Genomic DNA, 24,637 nt, shown 5'->3' with positions numbered 1-24,637 from the left:
CGTATCCATAGCACCACGATTCATCAATCAAATGGTTCAAATGGCTCTGAGGAGTATGGGACTTAACATCTGAGGTCATCAGTCCCCTAGAACTTATAACTACTTAAACCTAACTAACCTAAGGACATCACACACATCCATGCCCGAGGCAGGATTCGAACCTGCGACCGTAGCAGTCGCGCGGTTCCAGACTGAAGTGCCTAGAACCGCTCAGCCACTTCGGCTGGCTCACCAGTAATCACCTGGGGAAAAAATTCAGGGTCCTCTTTCAGCTGATTTTGAAGCTTAAAACACGCCTGAAGTCGACGCTCCCTTTGCTCGTCTGTGAGTAGGCGAGGGACAAATTTGGGTGCAACCCTTCTCTCTTTTGGCTCCTGCGGCATTGGACATCCGGCTCAGATGCTTACTAGGAACTACCTCTTTGCGTCCTCCAGAGTTATGCCCCTGGCGTGGCCATATGTTCGATTAGCTGGCTCACATTCTTATCCTGGCCAATTACATTATTGTCCACTATCATTGTTAAATGTTTTTGTAACGCCCACAGTCTCCATATTCTCACAGCAAGAAGGGAGAAGCACATGCAGACCTTGTTTAGGGTACAATGGGTTCAATGGGCAATCTCCATTTCGCCAATTAGGAACAAGTATCCTATGTCCCGTCTACACTCCTGGAAATTGAAATAAGAACACCGTGAATTCATTGTCCCAGGAAGGGGAAACTTTATTGACACATTCCTGGGGTCAGATACATCACATGATCACACTGACAGAACCACAGGCACATAGACACAGGCAACAGAGCATGCACAATGTCGGCACTAGTACAGTGTATATCCACCTTTCGCAGCAATGCAGGCTGCTATTCTCCCATGGAGACGATCGTAGAGATGCTGGATGTAGTCCTGTGGAACGGCTTGCCATGCCATTTCCACCTGGCGCCTCAGTTGGACCAGCGTTCGTGCTGGACGTGCAGACCGCGTGAGACGACGCTTCATCCAGTCCCAAACATGCTCAATGGGGGACAGATCCGGAGATCTTGCTGGCCAGGGTAGTTGACTTACACCTTCTAGAGCACGTTGGGTGGCACGGGATACATGCGGACGTGCATTGTCCTGTTGGAACAGCAAGTTCCCTTGCCGGTCTAGGAATGGTAGAGCGATGGGTTCGATGACGGTTTGGATGTACCGTGCACTATTCAGTGTCCCCTCGACGATCACCAGTGGTGTACGGCCAGTGTAGGAGATCGCTCCCCACACCATGATGCCGGGTGTTGGCCCTGTGTGCCTCGGTCGTATGCAGTCCTGATTGTGGCGCTCACCTGCACGGCGCCAAACACGCATACGACCATCATTGGCACCAAGGCATGAAGGGACTCTCATCGCTGAAGACGACACGTCTCCATTCGTCCCTCCATTCACGCCTGTCGCGACACCACTGGAGGCGGGCTGCACGATGTTGGGGCGTGAGCGGAAGACGGCCTAACGGTGTGGGGGACCGTAGCCCAGCTTCATGGAGACGGTTGCGAATGGTCCTCGCCGATACCCCAGGAGCAACAGTGTCCCTAATTTGCTGGGAAGTGGCGGTGCGGTCCCCTACGGCACTGCGTAGGATCCTACGGTCTTGGCGTGCATCCGTGCGTCGCTGCGGTCCGGTCCCAGGTCGACGGGCACGTGCACCTTCCGCCGACCACTGGCGACAACATCGATGTACTGTGGAGACCTCACGCCCCACGTGTTGAGCAATTGGGCGGTACGTCCACCCGGCCTGCCGCATGCCCACTATACGCCCTCGCCCAAAGTCCGTCAACTGCACATACGGTTCACGTCCACGCTGTCGCGGCATGCTACCAGTGTTAAAGACTGCGATGGAGCTCCGTATGCCACGGCAAACTGGCTGACACTGACGGCGGCGGTGCACAAATGCTGCGCAGCTAGCGCCATTCGACGGCCAACACCGCGGTTCCTGGTGTGTCCGCTGTGCCGTGCGTGTGATCATTGCTTGTACAGCCCTCTCGCAGTGTCCGGAGCAAGTATGGTGGGTCTGACACACCGGTGTCAATGTGTTCTTTTTTCCATTTCCAGGAGTGCATTTGTCACCTCCACCTCGTCCTCTGCTAAAACCTCCTTTGACTTCAGTGTGATCTTTCCCACCCTCTTCTTGGCAGGACAGAACACAGACAGTGATAGGCATTCGTAGTAAGCATTCTTTCTTTTAGCAAACTGCATATAGTCATTTTACATTAGCATCTCACGTCCTGTAGAGAAATCCATTTTTCTCCTAGTTTGGCACACAGCTAGCTTCTTATCTAGTTTAAAATATGCACACTTTCCACTTTTCTCAAGAGAATAGGAAAACAATATGGCGGGCGATAGCCACAGTGTCCCAGAGGAAAGGGGGGGGGGAGGGCGCGTTCCTTTTCAGTCTGCCTCCTACAGGGGTAGTCAGTGTCTGGGGGCAGTAGCGGCCGGATTTCTGTCCTCAGGTCCAATACACCTTCATGGCCGTTCTGCGATGTGTACCTACAAGGAAGCAATATATTGGTTGGCCCTTGTAGGAATGTACGCTCTCGATATTTTAACAGAAAACCATTCCACACCATGATGCACAATAGCTCTCTTGCAACATATGTTACTGGAGTTGGCTGACCATCTCTACGATGCTTCTGCACTTACTAAATGAACCTGCAATGAACTGCGTTGTTCTTATTTGGACCTTCTCTACTTCCTCTATCAATCCCACCTGGTTTGGTTCCCAGATTCATGAGCAATATTACGCACTAGTAGAACTACAGTTTTAGCAGCTGTCTCCATCGTGGGCAGATTACATTTCCTGAGGATTCTTCCAATGAAACTCAGTATGGCGTCTGCTTTACCTGCAATTAGTTTTATGTCGTTGTCCTGCTTTGAATCACTCATTACACATATTCTCAGTTACTTAATGGATGCGACTACTTCAAGTGACTGTTGTGCAACCGTGTAGTCATACAATGACGGGCCTCTCTACCTATTTATGCGCAATAGTTACATTCGTTTATGTCGAGGTTTAACTGCCAGTCCCTGCACCAAGCGTCGATTCTCTGCAGGTCTTCCTGCATTTCGCTACAGTTTTCTAGCATTGCATCTTCTCTGTATGTAACAGAAAATTATGCGAAAAGCATCAAAGAACTTCCGATGTTATCCACTAGTTCAATATGCATACTGTGAAAAGAAACGGTCCTGTAACACTCCCGTGGGTTGAACCCAAAACTATTTTTATATATGGAGATTTTTCTCCATTAAGAGTGACATGCTCCACATGACGAGGAGGACATGGATAAGCGTAAATCACTGTGTAACGTTTGGTGGAGCATGTATAGATCATAGGCTACTCAGTTTTTAAACGTAAGCACTTCAATATACATAAAGTACAATTTTGACCTAGGGATAATGAGATTTCTCGGATATCGGTAGGCACATGTAGAGCCTTGACTTGCATGGCTTTCTGGACGATGGCGACGCTACTGTGCGGCCCCGCCCCACCTCCCGTCACTACAAACTGTCAATTACAAAGTGATTTTATTCGATCTGTAGTCTGTAACATTGCAGTTGCTGTGTGTTTTTATAAAATTGGAGGATAGGAAAAGTTTAGTTTAGACGAATATTCCAAAGTGCAGTGGATTATGCACTGTTATGAAACTTCCTGGGCGATTAAAACTATGCGCCAAAGAGGGACTTGAATAAGGAATCTAACATGAAACTTCCTGGCAGATTAAAACTGTGTGCCCGACCGAGACTCGAACTCGGGACCTTTGCCTTTCGCGGGCAAGTGCTCTACCAACTGAGCTACCGAAGCACGACTAACGCCTGGTACTCACAGCTTTACTTCTGCCGGTACCTCGTCTCCTACCGTCCAAACTTTACAGAAGCTCTCCTGCGAACCTTGCAGAACTAGCACTCCTGAAAGAAAGGATATTGCGGAGACATGGCTTAGCCACAGCCTGGGGGATGTTTCCAGAATGAGATTTTCACTCTGCAGCGGAGTGTGCGCTGATATGAAACTTCCTGGCAGATTAAAACTGTGTGCCCGACCGAGACTCGAACTCGGGACCTTTGCCTTTCGCGGGCAAGTGCTCTACCAGAGCTCGATAGCTCTACCAGAGCACTTGCCCGCGAAAGGCAAAGGTCCCGAGTTCGAATCTCGGTCGGGCACACAGTTTTAATCTGCCAGGAAGTTTCATATCAGCGCACACTCCGCTGCAGAGTGAAAATCTCATTCAAGGAATCTAACACTTTGGAGGTAGAAGCAAAGCTGTGCGGGAGGGGGGGGGGGGGGCGTTGTGAGTTGTTTCTCGATAGCTCAGTCGGTAAGAGCATTGCCCATGAACGACAGCGTTTCGGGTATTGATCTTCCAGGATTTCCTAACAGCGCAAACACCACTGCAGAATGAAAGTTACAATCTGGAAACAATCCCCTAGGCTGTGGCTAAGCCATTTTCTTTATTTCAGGGCAGGAGTATTTCTGTTAAGTTTGGAAAGTAGCAGAAAGGCACTGGCAGCAGTAAATCTATGAGGGAGGGTCATCAGTCATGCGTGGATAGCACGAAATATACACTCAGGTGAAAAAGGCATGGTATTCAGATAGGCACATATACAGATGGCGGTAGTATCGCGTACACAGGGTTTAAAAGGGCTGTGCATTGACGGAACTGTCGTTCGTAGTCAAGTGATTCGTATGAGAAAGTTTCCAACGTGATCAGGGGTCAGGGTCGCACTACAGGTATTAACAGACTTTAAATGCAGAGTGGTAGTTGAAACTAGACTCATGGGACATTCCATTTCGGAAATCGTTAGGGAATTAAATCTTGTGAGCAGGGGCGTTTGCGTAGTGTTGTCAGTGCTGACAAGCAACGCTGTGAAATAACCACAGAAATCAGTGTGGAATATACGAAAAACGTATCCATTAGGACAGAGTGGTGAAATTAAGCGTTAGTGGGCTATAACAGCAGACGACCAACTCTAGTGCCTTTGCTACACCACGACATCACCTGCAACGTCTCTCCTGGGCTCACGACCAATCAGTTGGACCAATGATCAATCAGTTGGACCATAGACGACTGGGAAACCGTGACCTGGTCGAATGAATCCCGATTTCAGTTGGTAATAGCTGATGGGGTTCGATTGTGATGCAGAGCCCACAAAGCCAAGCTCCCAAGTTGTCAACAAGGCACTGATCACGCTGGTAGTGACTACATAATAGTGTGGGCTGTGTTTACATGGAATGGACTGGGTCCTCTAGTCCAACTGAACCGATCACTGACAGTAAATTGTTATGTTCGGATACTTTGAAACCATTTGCAGCCATTCATGGACTTCATGTTCCCATAAAAAAGGGCATTTTTTAAGGATGACAATCCGCCGTTTCACTGGGCCACAATTGTTCTCAGTTGGTTTGAAGAACATTCTGGACAATTCGAGTGAATGATATGGGCACCCAGATCGTCTGACATGAATCCCATCGATCATTTATAGGTCATACTCGAGAGGTCAGTTTGTGCACAAAATCCTACGCTGCCAACAATTTCGCAATTATGGAGGTCTATAGAGGCAGACTGGCTGGATATTCCTGCAGGGGACTTACAACAGTTGTTGAGTCAATGCCATATCGAGTTGCTGCACTACACTGGGAAAAGGATGTCTGACACGATATTAGAGGGATTACCTCGTTGTATTCATTGACAGCAGCAATTCTTGTTGGCTTTAACACCAAATGTCACTGACAAGGTGTGACACTCATATCCAGTCCCAGTTGGTAAGGATCTTTCTACTAACACTGTTCTTATGTCGTGTTGCGTACATGCCTGTGAGTGGGACAGCATTTCTTGTAGACACTTTGGTCAGTGCTCATTGATACACCAACAAATTGATTGCAAGCAGGACGTAAATGTGTGGGGCAAGGCGATGTCTTGTGTGACCCATAGTGAGGTGATGGGCCTGGATGGTATGATTGTTTAACAGTCATTGTTGTTCAGCTTTGTTATGGTAAGTACTTTTTTGTTTGTCCTTGTATTAGCAATAGTCACCGGCGACCCCAGTCATGAGCAGTGCACCCACTCCGCTACAATTAATTGTGAGTGATTTTCTCCGAATGGACGTATCGACAGTGTGCGTTTGACATGACGACTGACCAGTGACTGACACTTGCCAGAGGGAGCTGTGTGGAGCGGAAGCAGCTAGCCTGGCTCCCATATAGACCGCCAGGGGGTGTGGAGTTGTGGGGGAGGGAGAAAGGAACAAGCTACGCCTGCCTCCAGCACTCCAGGCACCTTAACCTATGCTTCATGCTATCGTGAAAGAAAAAGTCATGAAAGGAGGCACAAATAGGCAAAATGGTGACTGTAATTGAAACTGAAACCGACTAATGTATGGACATACTTTACACAGTACCTAACTGCAACAATGATTTATCACTAATCAAATGGAAAAACTGGAAAAACTGCGAAACAGAGTGAAGTACAACACAGTAATACTATACAGCAGACAACAGTCGCTACCTCATACAGTACTGTCAAATGGGTTACGTTGGCTGCAACCAAAAATACCAGCAGGAGCCTTCCGACGTCTACCAATTCAGGACTACGGAGCTCATTGGCCAACAGTACTTCCTCTGTGATGGCACCCACGATCTGACCGTCATGCATTGCATTGATATTGTGCATATTTCGCTACGGTTGATTGGCACACTAATGGCCAGTGTAACATACACTCCTGGAAATTGAAATAAGAACACCGTGAATTCATTGTCTCAGGAAGGGGAAACTTTATTGACACATTCCTGGGGTCAGATACATCACATGATCACACTGACAGAACCACAGGCACATAGACACAGGCAACAGAGCATGCACAATGTCGGCACTAGTACAGTGTATATCCACCTTTCGCAGCAATGCAGGCTGCTATTCTCCCATGGAGACGATCGTAGAGATGCTGGATGTAGTCCCGTGGAACGGCTTGCCATGCCATTTCCACCTGGCGCCTCAGTTGGACCAGCGTTCGTGCTGGACGTGCAGACCACGTGAGACGACGCTTCATCCAGTCCCAAACATGCTCAATGGGGGACAGATCCGGAGATCTTGCTGGCCAGGGTAGTTGACTTACACCTTCTAGAGCACGTTTGGTGGCACGGGATGCATGCGGACGTGCATTGTCCTGTTGGAACAGCAAGTTCCCTTGCCGGTCTAGGAATGGTAGAACGATGGGTTCGATGACGGTTTGGATGTACCGTGCACTATTCAGTGTCCCCTCGACGATCACCAGTGGTGTACGGCCAGTGTAGGAGATCGCTCCCCACACCATGATGCCGGGTGTTGGCCCTGTGTGCCTCGGTCGTATGCAGTCCTGATTGTGGCGCTCACCTGCACGGCGCCAAACACGCATACGACCATCATTGGCACCAAGGCAGAAGCGACTCTCATCGCTGAAGACGACACGTCTCCATTCGTCCCTCCATTCACGCCTGTCGCGACACCACTGGAGGCGGGCTGCACGATGTTGGGGCTTGAGCGGAAGACGGCCTAACGGTGTGCGGGACCGTAGCCCAGCTTCATGGAGACGGTTGCGAAGGTCCTCGCCGATACCCCAGGAGCAACAGTGTCCCTAATTTGCTGGGAAGTGGCGGTGCGGTCCTCTACGGCACTGCGTAGGATCCTACGGTCTTGGCGTGCATCCGTGCGTCGCTGCGGTCCGGTGCCAGGTCGACGGGCACGTGCACCTTCCGCCGACCACTGGCGACAACATCGATGTACTGTGGAGACCTCACGCCCCACGTGTTGAGCAATTCGGCGGTACGTCCACCCGGCCTGCCGCATGCCCACTATACGCCCTCGCTCAAAGTCCGTCAACTGCACATACGGTTCACGTCCACGCTGTCGCGGCATGCTACCAGTGTTAAAGACTGCGATGGAGCTCCGTATGCCACGGCAAACTGGCTGACACTGACGGCGGCGGTGCACAAATGCTGCGCAGCTAGCGCCATTCGACGGCCAACACCGCGGTTCCTGGTGTGTCCGCTGTGCCGTGCGTGTGATCATTGCTTGTACAGCCCTCTCGCAGTGTCCGGAGCAAGTATGGTGGGTCTGACACACCGGTGTCAATGTGTTCTTTTTTCCATTTCCAGGAGTGTGTATGCATTACAGGTGCACACAGGGGACGCTGGTTCACCCGCCATTCGGTGCAGCAGTTCTGGAGCACCAGCAGTGTTTTGCACGCACACTGCCTGCTTTGCATTTTTTTCAAACGACTTAACAGAAACTATTCGGTAAAAAAGTTTGATTCTTTCGTTGCTTATAGCTTTATACATTGGCTTCATGGTAAACTACTTACCTTTATGTAAGCCCTAAATTTCAGAATAAGTACATTTTGAACTTTAGGACTTACATATCTCACTGCCAAAGATTTGAATAGTTTGCTATGAAAAACATGTGTCGTTGGAGTTTGTGTTTGGTTCATGTTAGGTCATACATTGCTGTGTGTCAAATTTAGATCACCTATTTAATTTTTATTTAAATTTGGGAGGAGGTTTATTTCTGTCTTCAATCTTGAGAAAATGGATCTTAAATGTTGCATTCAGTTCTTCCCGGCGAGCAACGATATGGCTAAAGCCACTCATTCATCCATCACATTTCATAAACAGTTCTAGAGTATATCGCAAATGGTAGGACGCGAAAAGAAGTGTATTTCGGCATGTGGTTACCGGGTGAAAGTTTCACGTATATCGCGACAGAAGTAACTACAGGTATCTTCAATGGAATGATGTTTTTTTAAGGACTATTCGAAGCTGGTGAAAGGAGAAATTGTATGTACAACAACGCAAGTGGAGAGCTTACTCATTCATTTTTATACTGACAATGAGTTATTGACCTGTCTTTTCATCAGCAGTTTGTTTAATAATACGGCACACTGTCGCAGTTACGATTACATTAGCATGTTACTGAAGTTAAAGTGTGTAATCACTGTTATTTTTGGTAAAAGAAGCCACATTTTACGTAGGAACAAGAGAATATAACTCAGAACTCGCTACTGATGACACTGCCCTGAAAGAAGAAAAATTTACGTCAGACTAAATACACCACCATTGCTGTTGCAACATCTGTGGTATCCTGTAACCTAGATGTTTCTAATAGAGAACATCACGAAAGGAAACCTAACAAAGTATTTTCACCCTACACTTCAATAATTTGAGAAAGATGAAACAAATGAACCAAATTAGGTAACATCTCTTTGTCCCATCCCCATTCAGAGCGAAGTACTGAATGTTTTGTATGTGTATGTGTGTGTGTGTGTGTGTGTGTGTGTGTGTGTGTGTGTCCTTGAGACGAGTTATCATAAGTCGCTCATAAAAAATATGCAGCATGTTTTCGTAATCTTTATATTCATAGAGATGGAGGTATCAAACTGTGTCTTTTTTTCCAAACAGGACTATGCTGCTTTTTAGCTCCTGAATAATAATTCTCATTTAGAAAGTCTATTTCATAAAGTCGAACATGGTGACTTGCAGAAGCCAGCTGACTACTTGTCTAGATGAAAATAGTTTGTTCATATATATCTCACAAACTACAAGATACTTGAAACGAAATAGTTTAGTCCTTCGCTCTGCACATAAGAAGGGACAAAAAGTTGGTACTCTATTTGCTTATTTTTTCATATTTCACAGATCTCTGAGGTGTAGAAATAAAATCCTTTATCAAGCTTATTTTTTCCTGACCTGTTAATCTTTTTTTCCCTTCACAGAGGTGTCATCAGTGGCGAGTTCTGAGTAAGAAATTTCTCTTGTTGACCACGATAAATTCTGCTTCTTTTACCGAAACACAGCGGAGTTTACATAATTTCACCAGCATGCTAACGATGTTGTAATTGTGGCAGAATACTAAATCGTAGTCCATTATAATGAAGAACCAAGGATAGCTTATGAAATAGCTCGTTGTCAGTATAAAAATAAATGTTTAATCTCTTCACTTATGTTGTTGCACACCCACACAGTTTCTCCTTGCGATTTTGTGTGCTACCATTTGACAAAATCCTGTTTCGATATCTTGAATCGTTCATGAAATATGTTTGATGGATTGCTATAGCCATACTGTCACGGACACAGGTGGATGTAAGTGTGGTGTATAAAATCCATTTCCTTAAGTTTGGATAAAAATGTAAATCTCCTCCCAAGTATAAAGGAAAATTTAATATGTTACCTACATTTCATACGCAACAACACATGACCTAACATGCACCAAACACAAATTCATAGCGACGCCGATTTTTCATTCAAACTATCCGTGATTATCGCAGTAAGTATAATCGTTAACGAAAAGATAGGCAGATAATCGTGAAGCTGTAAGTAACGAAAGAATCAATTTTTTAGCGAATAATTTCTGTAAAATTGTTTGAGAAAGTCAGCAGAGCAGCTGATGTGAGCACGTGCACCTCTGTTCTATCCGATCAACGCGTCTTCCAACAGCGGCGCCAATGCTGGTAAACAATGTCTCGTACATTCTAGCTCGGCGCATCTACACTGCCGTCAATGCCTCCACCCTGCATGCTACCCCATTAGATAACACAAGGATATTCTTCGTGCAGGATCAAGCCACCTCGCGCTGGCCCGATGTGCAGGTAAAATGCTTTTTCAGCGCGTATGTATCACCACTTCAGTGACTTGCATGTCAATTTCGTTGTTTTTATATTCAAATAACATTATGGTTGGCCTTTCAAGGCTGAGTGGATATCCTACCAGACCATCCCACCAGAAAGACTCAAACAGGAGACCTTGGTATTATTAGCGAAAAACGCTGATAAAAAAAGCAACTAGGCAATTTGGTTTTTGCTGTTGTGATATTAGCTTTCACTGTTGTGATGTTAGTATACTTGAAAGGGCGTGCATCACGCCAGAACGGTGTGTGATGACTACTGGGGGACAGATACATTAACAGGTGAGGAGACTCAAAACGTAATAAAATCAGTGCCATATATTTGAACAGAGAGTCGGCATAACAATTGTGACTAAAACAACACTTGACAAATCAACAGACACTACTGTGGAAAATAGCGACTTCACTGAAGAATTTTATGAATACTACAGTAAAGCATCATGAGAAGTTAAGATGAGAAATATTGCACTTTCTGCTTCTGTTCTTGTTCCAAGTGGTTATTTCATTAAGTGGCTTGTTATATAATAGTGCTCCACTTGCACGGTTGTTGGAGCTACAGCACTGTCAGATTTTTTTTTCGTGCTACGTTTGGACTACTCAGCCCCTTCGTGTAGTAAGTTTGGTGCAAGCTGTAATGCTCCATTCAGTCCATTTAGCCAGAACCAATGACTCACACCAAACAACTCTTGGCTTTGCAGCTGAGGCCATGGCCTCTGTTGTTCATGAAACACATTGTGGAGGTGGTGCCTTGTGGATATCTTTTGTCCTCCTTCTTTATGTAAATGGAACCTGTATTATACAAGGTTGGAACTTAAATAGTGGCAACACTGCCGTGGAGACACTATGCAATGGAATCTACTATTGTCGCTGACAGCACACGTTGTTGACATACCTACCTTAGCTCCGAGCAAATGGACTCGCCCGTCCCACGTCACCGGCGTGCACACAATCGAGGGAAAAACAGTCACTTGTGAGCGAGCGGTCTAATGTATCGGTGTCACTATGTTTTCGAAATAGGAACAACGGAATTGGATCATGATTGAATGTGCCAGAGTTCGTACAGCACGACAGTGTCATCAAGGTCTCCAAGAGGCGTGCGGGGAATCGGCATTGCCGTACAGAACAATGGCACTTTGCGTAAAAGCCTTCAACGGAGGTCGGCAAACTGTGGCAGACATGCGTCGGACAGATCGTCCTAGCGTCTCTGAAGAAGAAGTGCATGTTGTTGCCGCGTTAGTGGACACCTATCGACGCCGTACGATTCGTGAGCTCGCCCACGAAACCGGATTAGGGCATACGATTGTGCTTCACAGCCTGAAGGAACGCCTGGGCATGCGAAAAACTGCATCACTATGGGTTCCGCATGCCTTGACGGAAATGCAGAAATGGATGCGTTACGACGCTGTTCAGACGCACTTGGAGCGCTATGAGCGCGAAGGAAAGGCTTTCTTACGCCGTATTGTAACACTGCATGAGACATGGGCCACACCGTACCAGCCAAAACTGAAACGCCAATCCAACGAATGGTGTCTTTATGGGTCGCCGCGAAAGTCGAAAGTGCGTCAGAGCCCCAGTATGGTGAAAGTTATGGTGATTCTCGCGTACGACTGTGATGGTGTTATGCTAACGGATTACGTTCATCCACGGCAGACCATCAATGCACAGTATTACTGATCGTTTTTGGAGCATCACCTGCGACCAGCTTTACGAAAGAAGCGGCAACACTTTCTGCGCAACCCACCCATCATTTTGCACGACAATGCGCGAGCGCATACAGCGCAAGCAGTGGCTGCTCTGTTTGGTCGATGGGACTGGGAAGTACTGTACCATCCACCATAATCCACGGATTTAAGTCCTTGTGACTATGATTTGATTCCGAAGATGAAGGAACCACTTCGTGGCGTTCGCTTCAGAACTGTTCCAGAGATTCGCACCACCAACAGAACAGGCTCTGCTAACGGTATACTACGCCTTCCACATCGCTGGCAACGGTTTCTACACAACGCTGGTGACTACTTTGAAGGACAGTAACAGGTGCAAACATGTAACTCTTTTGTATCGGTTGTGAATAAATAGTTGCCACTATTTAAGTTCCAACCCTCGTAATTATTAAACTATTATACATGAAACTGGAAACACAAAATTATAAAAGAAAACAATTTTGATGTACGAGTAATGTTAAAAGAAAATGCGACAGATTTAGCAGTAGACCTCCCTTCACCTGCACTGTTCGGGTAGGTCTCAGAATGCGTCCTCTAGCCAGATGTCCCTGCGCAGTGCCTCCCTAGGTTACTTCAAAAACGTGTTTAAATATTCCAGTCTGCTTCATTCTAGGTTAGTGTTTTACGGGTCTAGCATGGTGCCCAGTACACCACTATATACTAAAAAGATCTATGTCTTTATAATAACAGGTTTAATGTGGCGCCTGGTGCAATAACTAGCGATGATTATATAGCATATGACACTCTGGCTTGATCTGTGTTAGCTGTTCTTATGTTTGGGTGTCTACATGTTATTCTTCAAGTGTTAATATCCTCTGTGTCGGTGCTCGAGAGTCTGTTTACTGGAGTCCTCATCTGATTAACCTATTCGCCTCTTTGTTGTCGCCGGCCGTTGTGGCCGAGCGGTTCTAGGCGCTAACCTAAAGACATCACACACATCCATGCCCGAGGCAGGATTCGAACCTGCGACCGTAGCGGTCGCGAGGTTCCAGACTGAAGAGCCTAGAACCGCTAGTCCACACTGCCCGGTCGCTACGATTGTTAATTTGTTGGTGTTACACTGTTGTTGTATAATGTGCAGGATACCACAGGCTTCGCTCTGTAGTGCCGACTGTTGTCTGCAGGAAACACTGCTAACAGGTCATTGCTTATGCCACGACCTCATCAGTGTGCCAGTACTCATCTATTAGAAGTAAGAGTAGTTAGATTGCGATATCCCAAAAGATAGGTCCATAAATGAATCCTTGGGGGCATCCTATGTAATCTTTTTGACTACTTTCCAGTTTCCTGTCTATCAGTCTGCGACTCAGTTTATGCACTAACTGAGTGGTCTATTGTACTGGATGCTGGTACCTGAAGGTCATGGAGTCGAGCAGACAATGCAAGGGGCCAAAGACTGTTGAAGGTGCCTACAATGGCGATTTAGATAGCGACAGCATACTTACATTCAGTGTTCCCTATGGTGTGAAAGACTGCATTTACTGTATTGTCGACTGGTTTGTCTACTTTGAACCCATAGTGGTTAGGGCTAAGGCCATAGTGTTCCGTATGTTCCCATAGGCAGTTACATTGGAGCTGTTCCACTTAGCTAGGGAGTTGATAAAGCATACAGGTTTGTAAGTCTTAGATCCTGATGGGTCTATCAAGTAAGACGTTATTAGTGGTGCTGCCTTTTGTAAGGTTTCCACTGGAACATACGCTATTGATATCTCCCCTCCCTGCTCCTTGGGCGTAAAAACGATGGTGCTGTCACCCTGGCCATGTAACCAGTTCGCTTTGCCGAGTAATACACATAAGAAGGGGCGATGTCGGCAGTCTGCTTCTACTTGCATGCTCAATATAGCTATGAAAGCAACAGGTACGTAATTCTGCACTGTTTCCCTCGTCCTTTTTCGGTTTATCTGTAAGACTGAGTTCTCGTTGGGGGTTTGTAATATTCTTATCACTTTGCTGCTCACTTTCGCTATTAGCTGCAGATATTCTTTTGCGAATTGTGTCTAAAAAAAAAAAAAAAAAAAAAAAAAAAAAAAAAAAAAAAAAAGGTCAGGACAAGGAAACGAAGCAAATGACGAAACCTAATCACATCAGTTACGTTAGTGGCCGTAAGCGTCGTCCACGAAGCGACATGGCAACTGTGAACAAAACAGAAGGCGGAACCATGCTCGTCCTCAGATTGGTTGTTGCTCTGATAGCGGGTCTGTAAACAACTAGCTGTTAATCACTTACCTATTCTCATCTGAATTGGCCTATATGTACTCATTTCCTTTCTACCTGACCAAAGCATCTTCTATCTGTTCTGCTTTTTATTGTGAATAAAGATTGTGGTATCGACTGTGACCAGCCAAGAAACGTAACACTTCATGACCGTTGTATGTGCATCATTTTGCGCCGTACACCGACACTCGAAAAGGCCACGTAAAGCACACGTCTGCCCATCGTAATACTGTCCAAATCAGATTGTAACTCTCTCACCTTTTTTCACTTCCGACTTTGCAATGAGCCTGTGATCAGATGCAAACTGTATCTCCTCTTTGAAGACAGTACGCTGTTCACACCTGCTTATCTGTGAATTCAAAGGGTATAGGCCAAGGACAACCAGGAGCAGTTCCATCAGACTTAGTGTTGCACGCCACTCAATCCACAAAAGCGCCCTTTTCTGAATTCTTCGTAACATGCTCTCTGTTCATATGCACTGTCAGTTCTCAATGATCAGTTGACAAGTACGAGATGCATGTAGCGAATTCGTGTGCCATACGATATGCTACGAAAGTAGTTGAAAGTGGGGCGTACGTGAATTTCAGAATTTTCACACGAGTTCTGAAGGGGGTAAGAGACTTACTTTATAAAAGTTAAATGTTGGCAAAATTGCAAACAACTGAAGCTGATACACATCAAAAACACTGTGATATTCAGCTCTGGAAAGGTCAAGGTATTTCGTTATTCAATGGAAAAGAAGTATTTCAGTGAGTTCAAAATTCTCGAAATATGGCCTGATAAGAAATGTTGGAAACATGGAAATTGCGTGATTTGGCAGATGCTAGCTGTCACCAAATGCTGGAGCAAAACTTGCTATTTTCACTGATTTTTTAAATGCTTATATGACGTGAGAAGTTGAAGTCGTTTGAGAGATGGGAGAAAAATTAACATACGCATGGACCTAATTAAAATTAAGAACAGATTTTTAACATTGTAAGAGACGATATAGAGATCTGTACTGTATTTGGATTTAAGATTTTTTTACGAATTTTTGCGAGAGCTAGAGAGCTGAAAGAGATTTTCTGTGGGCACAGAGAGTGGAGCGTTGTGGCAGCTGCCTGCAGACAGTAGAGCTCACGCCCTAGGCCTAGGCTAGCGTACAGTGACGTGACCCCTGCGCAGAAACGCTTTATCGTCCCGTGTGTTGGACGAGTCCATCCCGGTGTTCTGAAGGGGTGACTGCCCCAGTTAACTGTCAGTAGGCTACTTGCGTACGGTAAAAGTGCTTTTATTGTGATCTGTTTACTACCTAGCAAGGCACCACAGACTTTGCGCGCTTTAGGTTCGGCAAGTGCGATTAAACGCACTGCCACAAAGTTTTTGTTAGAACAGGCAAATGAAGAAGCAACAAACTCATTAAAAAGATTGCTCAGGGGATGCAGGAATATCTATTCGAGTTGCACAATAAAGAGAGTAAAGGAGGAGGGGAAAAACAGGCACAAGTACTTTGCAAGGCTTCACTATTTCAGGAAAGATCTAGATGAAAATATTATATTTAGGTAATACTGAAGTACAGGTCATCAGGGACATGCTTTTCTTGACACATATATTTTATTTTACAATGTCAGTATCATAGTAACCAACGTTCCATGCTAAACTATTTTTTATCTTTATTTGTTTTAGGAGATTTTTTGCTGCCCACCGTCAGTTGGGCTTGTTTTGGTCTGGTTGATCCATTTTTGTGTGACTATTTATTTTTCAGTAGTCTAGTGAGAGAACATTGGCTTTGCACGCTACAGGCTGGGCGAGTATTAACTCCTTTTTGAAAATTGTTTATAACATTTCTAATACTTTACTAATTTCCAAGAAACAAAAAAACATTTTGTTCCTTATAGTCGTAGAGTGTATTGTATTATATCTCATTTCTTTTATGTCATTGCTGATATCATTGGGGGATGATGGCACAACATCTAGCCTTGCATTAGAGGGCTCAGCTGGCATTCTGGCATCTATGATACAAGTACAGAGATGGAGACGAAGAGTGAAAGGACCTTGTGCCTCGGTAGATTCAGAGACTATAAGGAATTGCCACTCAAAGGTAACAGAGACAGGTTCTGCATCAGACATCAGATGTTACGAGAAGTGGGAACCCTCAACATCAAGGACGGAGGAAAATGTGCAGGTCCTTCAGTAAATTTTCACCCGAAGTTCTCAGAAATCACGAAGACAGGCATCTCGTGGCGGTGGTTTTAACTGACACACAATGCGAACTTTTCTGATGAAAGAGTTGAATTTTCGTCCATGGAAACCACATTACTGCCAGGAATTATTGTTGGAAGACTGTGGTGGAATATGGAGAGATTATGTTTGCTTGGTTTGAGGGCTGGTGTGATAGTTATATCCTGTGATGAGATGAAGCCGTGTTAACAGTCACAGATGTTATTATTGAGCAACAGAGGATCGAAGGATGGTTGCTGCACAAAGCCAACATTGACCAGAGATCACAGAATGGTGCAGCATATCATCTACAAAAGTTGTGGGCCCATATATCATTTGGGACACAATGAATGCAGAACAGTACCTTGATATGCTTGGAAATTGTGTTCACGATACTGTATCCACATGGAATAATTAGGATGACATAATCTTAATCATTTTGCATATCCTGTCCTCGGGTGGCTAGACACTCATTTTCTTGGAGGGTGGTTGGGACGCCACGGCCCCCTCGAACGTATAGCAAGGGGTCCTGACCTAATGCCCTGCAATTTGTTCCTCTGGGGGTGGGGCAAAATAGGAAGTTCATCATACAAAACCAAAAACTCTTGATGAACTGGAGGACCGAATGCACCAAGTTCTTGGAAATATACTGCTGGATTACCTACAGAAGTCTACCGCAAACATCTAGATCCATTTACAGAATCTGACAGGTAACAGTGGCACTTATGCTGAATTTTAACGGTGCATAACAATTCTAGCACTGTAAGGAACAACACATGCCTGGTACCGCGCGCCGCGAAATTTGAATCCCCGCCAGACGTCATGGACGTCAAAGACCCCTAGAGGTCTCTGCACCATCGCGCCGTAAGATGTGGTCGCGCGTGCCTCCTAGCCCGCATTTAGCGTGAGGGCGCCACAGTGGGACACGTGGTTGCAGCGGCCAAAAGCGGCGTCCCCGATAGAGTACTTAAGCGCCTGCCTCTCGCACAGCCAGCCAGTCTAACATTGTGTACTTCTCTGGACATATCGCCTCGCCTTAGACAGCATTTACTTTTGTGTTTTGTTTATAAGTGTACGTGGTTGTCTGAGTTAGGTTTTCTTTGTTGTCTCGTTGTTGTTGTAAGGTGCTTCGTTGGTCGTGTCCGTCCTCTCCGTAGTGTTGTTCGCGGGCCGCTCCGCGGGTCCTGCCGCGTTTTCCGTCATTTCAACCCCGCGACTCTTCCGGTCGCCGTAACAACATTATTTTGTGTTATGAAAATTGTTTAACTATTTAAAAAGTTATAAACAATTTGAATAGGGAGTTAATGCTGGGGCCACCCTGTATGTTTGTCAATGTATTGGTCACATTTGGTTAACCAAGCTCACTGGCTCTGGCGAAGTTATGTGAGATATGCGCCTGAATGATGGGTGAAACTGTCAAACTGCCCTATGCTATGGTGATTATTTACAATGGCGGACCAGCTACAACCAGTCAGTGTACCCTCTGCCAACTGAGGATGCACGAGTCAGTTATTTTGTGTGCAGTCTACCTGTTACATTTCGAGTCTCGAACGGTAGATGCTAACTAATTTAAGTCAGTCAACGGAGGGTCATACAAACCGTGCGTTCGTCGACGACCGGGCTGTCGTCGTTCTCGTCCAGAACCGCGGCCAGGTCGTGGCGGCCCTGGTCGAGCGCCACCCGTTGCGGGGAGAAGCCGGCCTTGTTGCAGACCGCCTTGTCGGCGCCGGCAGCTAGCAGGAGGGCGGCCGCCGCGATGCTGCCGCCCACGGCCGCGCAGTAGAGCGGCGTCTGCCCGTGGTCGTCGGGCCTGTTGACATCCTGCGCGCCGTCGGCCAGCAGCAGGCGCACGGTGGCGGGTCGCGCGTGAAACGCCGCGACGTGCAGCGGCGTTCGGCCGCCGGCGCACAGGGCGCGCCGGTAGGCGCCCGCGACCAGCAGCGCGCGCACCGCGCCCACGCAGCCGGCGCGCGCCGCGTAGTGCAGCGGCGTCTGGCCGGTGGCGTCGGGCGGGTCGCACGTGCGGCCGCGGCACGCCTCCAGCAGCGCGGCGAGCGCGGCCGCGTTGCCCGCGGCGGCCGCCCAGTGCAGCGGCTGCGCCAGCTCGCCGTCTGCGGCGGCCGGGTCCGCGCCGGCGCGCAGCAGCGCCTCCACGGTGGGCGCGCCGCAGCGGGCGGCGGCCGCGTGCAGCGCCGTCACGCCGTCCCGGTCTGCGGCGCGCACGTCTGCGCGGCCCTCCTCCAGCAGCAGCGCCACCGCCGCGTCCCGGCCGCGCGCCGCCGCCCACTGCAGCGCCGTGCTGCCCCACGCGTCGGGCCCGGCGGCCGCGGGCGCAGACAACGCGCGCACCGCCTCGCGGCAACCGGCCTCGGCTGCCAGGCACAGCGCTCCGGCGCCCGCGTGCCTGTCCGTACAAATTGCGACGGTAGTCCGAAATGCGGTATTTTGTACACGTTAAATCAATATTCAGGAATTAGTAGTGTCCATTCGATAAAAGGCCGAAATCGACGCGTTTTCCGTAACTCTATTTTCTACGTACATTGAATGCAAGTAATAATTTTTTCATACGTCCTCCTCTGCTGTCAGAGTGCTCTATACGCTCGACACTGGTTGGACGTACTGTAGCTCTTTGTGCCAAGGTGCTCTGAGCAAGTCTCTTTATTTCTACATTATTCTTTATAACATTCATTTGAACCTGACTGTAATGTAATCAGGCCACGGTCTTCCTCCACAAATTTGAAACTTCCTGGCAGATTAAAACTGTGTGCTGGACCGAGACTCGAACTCCGGACCTCTGCCTTCTGAGGGCAAGTGCTCTACCATCTGAGCTACCCAAGCACGACTCACGCCCCGTGCTCACAGCTTTACTTCTCCCAGTACCACGTCTCCTACCTTCTTTCAGAAATGCTACTTCTGCAAGGTCGCAGGAGAGCTTCTGTAAAGTTTGGAAAATAGGAGACGAGGTACTGGTAGAAGTAAAGCAGTGAGGACGGGGCGTGAGTCGTGCGTGGGTAACTCAGATAGTAGACCACTTGCTCGCGGAAGGCAAAGGTACCGAGTTCGAGTCCCAGTCCGGCACACAGTTTTAATCAGCCAGGAAGTTTCATATCAGTGCACACTCCGGTGCAGAGTGAAAATCTCATTCTCCACAAATTTGTCCCCTGGCTTTTCTTCATAAACAAATTAACTACTACTTGATGTATGAGGATCTGACCTAAAAGGTTTTTCAAGTTCTAAGACAAACTCTGTCTCTCTCTGCCATACTGTCAGCGCAGGTGTGTGCGCGCGCGCCTTTGTGTGTGTGTGTGTGTGTGTGTGTGTGTGTGTGTGTGTGTGTGTGTGTGTGTTTAGTGTAAGTAACCAGTCCTATAAATTGTATTATTATCAACGTTAGTGTTAACTAGGTGTTAATAAAAATTAAACAAATTTCTTTAGGGCACTTGTGGGTAAATCAAGAACCACAGATTTCTCTTAGAACAAATGTCAATAGTCAGTTTACTCGAACCTAATAATGTCTCTGAAATAATAATCTACAATTCTGACACCTCGAAAATATCAGTGTTTTATATCCGATTAATTGTACTACGAAAACTTATGTAGCGAAATCCACTTCAATTGTACTAATACGTATTGAAACCACGACCGGTTTCAGGATTTCAAAATACCATCTTCAAGTATATGAAAGTACCATATTTGATAGCACATAACATGCGGTTGAGCCACTCAGTGGAAGAGCTCCAATCACTGCATACTGGCTGGAAAGCCAGCTTCAACCACTACTGACAGTGGTGCAGCCGCCTTGCAACAGACAGTTTCTGTCAGTATGCAATGACTGAAGCTTTTGTACAGACTGGCCCGACCGCATCTTGTGTATTATAATAATCAATTATTTCATACACCTGAAAATGGGGTTTTAAAATCACAAAACCAGTCACAGTATAAATAAACTTTAGTACAACTGAAACAGATCTCTCTAAACTAATTACCATGCCTCTCAGTTGCAAATGTCCTACATACCAAATCTTATGTAATTGTAGCATCATCATCTGTCGATTCATCAAAAGCCCAACATATCAAAAGCATAACGTATTGGAAACATAATTCGAGTATCTTGTAAAGAAGATAAATTGGAGTATATTGTAAAGAAGATATATGTAGACTGGAAATGGAAAGCATTCTAAATGTAAAGTCGCAGATTTCTCTGGAGAATCACAAAGGAATGAACTTTTTGCTGTATATAACTTATTTGTGTCCAAAAAAAACATGAGAAGGTATTCTGATACCCCAGAATTATGCCACCCACCTCCTCACTGTAAAAAATAATGAATGTAACTAGAAAATAAAAAAATTGTTAAGAATACTCTAAGTGCAACACAAGCAAACTGGTTGTGTTGATGTGCCAAGAAGAAAGTTTATGTTTGAAGTGTCATTAACACTGAGGCACTACATTTCATTTCTGATAATAGAAGTACAGAAATATAACAATAACAGTTTCACTTTTAGACATGTACCCAAAAAAAAAACTATTTCTCTTACTTTTAAATATTTTACAAGGGAATAAGAAAAGCGAATAAAGAAAAAAATCTGCTAACTTCAGTTTCTTATATAACTCTGTTCTGGTGGGATTGTATGTTGCAATGTTTATAGTAAAGTCTGCCTGTGCTGTTGTGGAAGAATGGCAACATCGTCAACAAGTCTTTATGCGTTTCAACTGATAAATATGGTCAGTCTTTCGTATGAAGCATCGCATAGCATACATCAGCCATGGTATTTCCTCTTTTGAATACATTTCTTTATCTATTCTTCTATTTCAGAGTAAGAATTTTTAATATGTGTTTGAAATGAATGAGTATAAGACATTTTTATGGCACTGCATTTGGAGATCTTGCATACTTGCAACGTTTCAGCAGCATTTTTAAAATAAAGAAGGCAGTTATATGCACTGAAATGATATGGAATAGATTCATAGCTTTAGATGACTCAACAGTCTCGTATAAATCGTTTAGAACAAATGTCTTGCTTACCTTTCTTCGTGTATGTAAAATTACTCACTCACAGAACCTTGTTTGTTACCTCTTCAAACCATACTGGGCAAAATGGAGATCTTAATACATGTTACGTGGGACTCCTGAAAGAAGCACGGTTGGCACAAATACCAAGCTCCATCTAGTTATGAATGCTACAAACATTTTCTCCATGATGAACAAGTCTAGGAACATTCAACATAGTACCAAGATCACAACACGACTGAAAACGCGTGTTGTGTGAGAAAAGCAGTAGAGCATTTTGCATTTCTACTCTTCATATAATAATCCTGTGGTGTCACCGCCAGACACCACACTTGCTAGGTGGTAGTTTAAATCGGCCGCGGTCCATGTAGTACATGTCGGACCCGCGTGTCGCCACTGTGATCGCAGACCTAGCGCCACCACCAAGGCAGGTCTCGTGATACGAGAGAGGACTCGCCCCAGTTGTACGCGAACCTAGCTACCGCCCAGTTGTACGCGAACCTAGCTATCGCCCAGTGGTACGAAGCCTTTCTCTCTCATTAGCCGAGAGACAGATAGCCATCAGCTAAGTTAATGGCTACGAACTAGCAAGGAGCCATTTGTAGCAGTGCCTATAGCTTCGAGTATTCAAGAGAGATGTATTCCAAGGAATCAATAAAAGTTAAGTAAAAAGCATCTACATACTTTTCTTCTTATTCATTCATAAGTTCTCATGTTCCAGACTTCACGCCCGTCTGCGTTATGCCGAGTGTGCACTATCGGCCACAGCGTTAGTTTAGCATTCCTTTTCAGCCATCCACATCACGGTGTCGGTCCAGCTACCGACACAACAATTATTGGCGACGAGATAAAGAGTTTGTATTACTTCGTTTGTACAATTGGCCGATTTCAAGTGTTCTGATTGCTTACATTTAATTGTGTCATGGCTTCGCCACATTCTCCAGATGTACTGTCCGAATTTTATCGCTTGCAGACTCAGCAGACGCAGGCGTTACTGGATGCCCTTGGACAGCTCGTCCAGGGTCAACGTACCATTCAAACCGATGCGGCCGCCGCCGCTTCTTCGCTACCGCTGCCACTGAACGCTGTTGCACCTCCCTTTCGACCATACGTGGCAGCCGATGAGACCTGGCAAGAGTGGTCTCGTCAGTTCGCCTTCCACCTGGCTGCCTACAGAATTCAAGGTAATGAGCGGCAGCCGTTTTTGCTTTCTTGTGTCGGTGTGTCCACATACCGTGTGATAGTGAAATTGTTTCCCCGACGCGACGTAGCAACTCTGTCCTACGAGGAAATTTTGTCTGCATTAGATGCCTATTTCAAAGAAACAGTTAATGTGGTTGCAAAACGGTATACGTTTTTTCGTACAAAACGTACGGCCGGTCAAACTAATAGGGAGTGGGTAGCAACATTGCAAGGACTTACTAGGGACTGTGCCTTTGAATGTGACTGTGGTCTTTCTTATTCAGATACAATGGTGCGTGATGCAATTGCACAGAACGTTTCTGATGTTCGCATACGGGAGCAAATTTTGAAACTAGTTAATCCCTCCCTTCAACAAGTGATAGACATATTGGATAGACAGGACACACTTGACTGTGCTCAGGAATCTTTTGAAACTTCGCCAGCTGTGTGTAACATTAACCGGCCCGCCGGGCGCGCTCGCGCAACGCGGCCCGGTCAACTGCCCTCGCGGCCGTCCGCACAGCTGACGCCGCGCGCTAAGCCAGGTGTGCCGCGCCAGCACACAAATGCAGTGAAATCATGCCCGCGGTGTGCTACTAGACATTCGCGTGAACATTGCCCGTCACGCCAAGCTATTTGCTTTTTCTGCAATAAGAAAGGACATGTTCAAAGTGTTTGCCAGAAAAAGCTCAGATCAGACAATCACACTCATTCCAGGCCCTTTGCTTCGCGCCGGAATCGAACCAAGGACACTCAGGCTCGTGGACCTTCGCCTATGGACATTCATGTCGTTAATTCCGCTTCGTCCAGTGACACTTTCTCTAACAGTGACTGTGATCGTCCCACAAAAACTGTGCGTCGACGTCGCCGGAAATCACGTCAATTAGCAAGTGATTCGGTACCAGTGTCTGTTCCAATTGCACAAAACAGTCGCTCTTGTCGTCAGCAGGACAATAAACTTTTTGTGGACTTAGACTTTGAAGGCCAAGTGCTACCATTCCAGCTCGATACCGGAGCTGCAGTTTCATTGCTCAATCACGACACATACAAACAACTGGGCGCACCTCCGTTGCGTGCCGCAAATGTTAAGCTAACTACATATTCCGGACAGAAAATTCCTGTGTTAGGACAGTGCAGCCTTCTTGCAACATACAAGGGACAAACAAAACTTGTGTCATTTTACGTTCTTCGTTCTTCTTCTGCAGTGAACTTGTTTGGTCTAGATTTATTTAAGTTGTTTAACATGTCTATTGTAAATCAGGTCCTATCAGTGAATCAGACTGTGCCTACAGACAGTGTTTCTCGGCTGTGTGACGAATTTGCAGACATTTTTGCACCGGGCTTAGGTTGCGCTAAAAACTATGAAGCACATTTAGAACTGAAGGTAAACGCGCAACCGAAATTTTTCAGGGCGCGCAATGTTCCCCACGCATTGCGTGATGAGGTCGCAAGAACGTTACACGATCTCGAATCACAGGGTGTAATTGAACGTGTGCAAGCTTCTCTCTGGGCCTCACCCTTAGTAATTTTGCCAAAACCTTCCGGAAAATTGAGACTTTGCGTGGACTTCAAGGCCACAGTGAATCCACAGCTAGTGACTGCTACTTTTCCTTTGCCCCGCCCGGAAGATCTTTTTGC

At 46.3% G+C, this 24,637-nt stretch overlaps 1 protein-coding gene across 1 annotated transcript in view; it reads right to left on the bottom strand.

Annotated features, from left to right (window-relative positions):
- LOC124792354 (CARD- and ANK-domain containing inflammasome adapter protein-like) overlaps positions 1–24,637 on the bottom strand; it is a 51,483-nt gene that overhangs the window by 9,265 nt on the left and 17,581 nt on the right. The window contains exon 2 of the mRNA XM_047257938.1: positions 18,408–19,212. Within this exon, the coding sequence (XP_047113894.1) occupies positions 18,408–19,212 (805 nt within the window). The remainder of the gene's footprint in view (positions 1–18,407; positions 19,213–24,637) is intronic.

This window comes from Schistocerca piceifrons, chromosome 1 (genome assembly GCF_021461385.2).
Source record: "Schistocerca piceifrons isolate TAMUIC-IGC-003096 chromosome 1, iqSchPice1.1, whole genome shotgun sequence".
Lineage (NCBI taxonomy): Eukaryota > Metazoa > Arthropoda > Insecta > Orthoptera > Acrididae > Schistocerca > Schistocerca piceifrons.
The sequence above is the reverse complement of the archived record's forward strand: the minus strand, read 5'-3'. Positions and strand labels throughout refer to the sequence as shown.